Here is a 2791-nt window from a genome sequence, read left to right on the forward strand (position 1 = left end):
TACACCGGTAATTATTATTAATTATTATTTATACTTACGTACTTTTCAGCGCTACCCTGAATCTCCCCTCCCCCTCTCTCCGCCTGTTCTATATGTTCATCATGGACTATATTGCTATTGTCACGATTATTTAAAAGTTATCCTCCATGCGCGAGCTATCGGTCTTGATATTAAACGAGTTAACATTAATTATTGGGTAAGCGGCATGCTCTTTATACCGACATGCTTCATGTATACACGCCTGTTTTAATTTAAACGCGGCTATTCGGCGCGGTCTCTGTAACGCTTACGTCTACGCTGGGTGACAGAAATATGTAAGAAGCTCGGTCTTTATTTTTTATTAAACTTGGTTGACGAGACTCAGCTGTCGAAAGGGGTGAGGGGGGGGGAGGTAGTAGAAGGTAGTGGGAGGGTTGCCGTTGCTCTCGGCGTGAAGCTTTCGGAGAAAGAAAAGGAGGCGAGGAGCGTTCTCGGATCGCACCGGGATTTGTTTTGCGCGAAACTGTGCCAATTGTTGCGTTGAAATACAGAGCGCGGTTAATTCAAGATGTGACGTCACGGTGCGGCGATGCGATATGCGTAACGCGGAAATTATCGCTCTACGGAGAAAACGAATTTGTATATTTTGCTCCCGCGGCCACAGACGCGTTCGGAGTACAACGTCCGTGTACGCTCCCTAAGATATAAACGATTCACTTTTCTCGTGCCACCCATTGCGGGCGGCGACCGGAACTACTATTTTTTTTTTATACAACGCGATAATTTTAATTAAATAAATCTTTTGTATTTCTGCGACTAGGTAGGCTGCTGAGAGACGCATGACGCACACTTCGATAGTTTTGTAGAGAATGGAGATCGACGCTATTCTGTATTGTGCCAAAACGATTTATTAATTAAATACCAATTATTATTATTATTATCACTGTTGCTGTTGCTATTAAATAAGTAATAAGACAGCCTTACAATCCCCAAAACTACATGGTACGACTTTACTCACATTCAGTTTCAACATGGACAAGTTATCAATGACAAGTTCGCGTTAGTGATCTTATACTTTTGCTTTTAATGCATGTTGTAATCCATCCTGGAGGGCGGAAAGTACACGATCGACAGTCGAAGTCTGCGCATTGACTCCCATCAGGCCGACACGTAAAATTTTACCAACTGTTGGTCCTAGACCCCTGCTGATCTCAATTTTGTATCTGGAAAAAAAAAGGAAAAGGTTGCAACCCGAGAATTCGCGACGATACAAAAAATTAAAGACGATAGAGAAATAATCTCACTTTTCCATAGCTCGCGCAATCAAGATATCACTATCGATGCCGGGTGGCAGTTTTATCGGGATAACGGTTGACAATTGGTACCGGGGATCCTCGACGTAGCATTGTAGCCCGAGATCTCGGAGGCCCTCCCTAAATCTGGCGGCTGTCGCCGCGTGCCTCGCCCAGGAAGCGGGAAGCCCTTCCTCCGCGAGTTGCATCAAAGCCGTCCTCAGGCCGTACACCAGCGTAGCGCTTATTGTGTGATGATAGACCCGCCGCGGCGCGCCGAAGCAATTCCAATAATCGCCGAGGATCCTCACGTCCCAGTAGTAAGCGGGTCGGGTCGTTCTGCGAGATATCTTGCGCCTGCAACCGGCGCGCGGGATCACAAAAGAGGATGCTGGAATATATATTTCCGGACAGATTGGAAAGAAATGTCGAGAATTCATCCCCCTCCGACGAATATGTATATATATATGATTCACCGATTGTAGGAACCGAATAGGTGACCACGAAAGGATGACTCACGAATTTCGATTGATATTCAACGCATTCTCAATCCCGCGGGTATCTCACGACGGAATTAGTCGTCGTTACCGCAGAGAAACCCGTTCTCCATGCGGTGGTGGTCGGTCTCGATCGATGGCATACGTACTCTGCGCGCGGACCAAAGGAGACGGGCGTTATTCCTGCAGGCGCGCCGAGGACCTTCTGGCTGCCGGCGTAGGCCGCGTCCACTTGCCAGGCGTCCATGAAGAACGGATCTCCGCCTAAGGACACCACCGCGTCGACGATCAACAGGGCTCCGTATCTGCCGGTCAACGAACATCGAAGAGAGTAATTTCAGTTCGCTCCTGTCTCGTCATCGTGAGTACAATCTGCTTAACGATGAAGATTTTCTATTCGCTCTAACTGGCCATCTTTATTAATTATAATCGTCACGACGTTTTGACCATTTATTGGTTTTTTCTCTTGAGTTTTGGTTCTTCTGAATAGATATAACTTTTGATGCTGATATACAGGGTGTCCTAAAATGACCGAATTGCCTGTTACTGACAGATTCTGTGGAATATTCCAAAACGGAAGTTCTTACATATACATAGATATATAAGCATCCTTTTTTTGACTGGGAATATTTTTCGCAACATTCTTTCACAGTAATTTAAAAAGACATGCTTATATATTGCATTTCAAAAGTTACATCGATTGAGGAGGACTAAGACCAATGGTCGAAAACGTCGTGACGATATTATAATCAATAAAGATGGCCAGTCAGGTCGAATAAAATATCTTTATTGTTAATTATTTACTAGCGAAGTGAAAGTTTCTGATTCGATACATTCTACTTACTTGCGAACCAACTCGCCGACGCCCTCCAGAGGTTGTTTCATGCCCGTCGACGATTCCGCGTGCGTCACAAACACGACCGCCGGCCGGTGTTTTTCGAGAGCCTCGTCCAGGGCAACCAGATCGAACGGTACCCCACACGCCGTCTCCAGAAATTTTATCTGAAATGCACGTTTTTCCGA

At 45.6% G+C, this 2791-nt stretch overlaps 1 protein-coding gene across 1 annotated transcript; it reads right to left on the reverse strand.

Moving 5' to 3' along the window:
• Nucleotides 1–959: 959 nt before the first annotated feature.
• On the reverse strand, nt 960–2785 carry LOC112466151 (serine--pyruvate aminotransferase-like; the record flags this gene model as incomplete). The annotated part of the gene is made up of 4 exons (XM_025034082.1): nt 960–1202; nt 1284–1628; nt 1918–2073; nt 2613–2785. Coding segments are annotated over 4 exons (828 nt in total), but the record flags the coding sequence as incomplete, so codon positions are not given.
• Nucleotides 2786–2791: the final 6 nt, after the last annotated feature.

This window comes from Temnothorax curvispinosus, unplaced genomic scaffold, assembly GCF_003070985.1.
Source record: "Temnothorax curvispinosus isolate PA1 unplaced genomic scaffold, ASM307098v1 QBEX01015924.1, whole genome shotgun sequence".
In the NCBI taxonomy this organism is placed as follows: Eukaryota; Metazoa; Arthropoda; class Insecta; order Hymenoptera; family Formicidae; genus Temnothorax; species Temnothorax curvispinosus.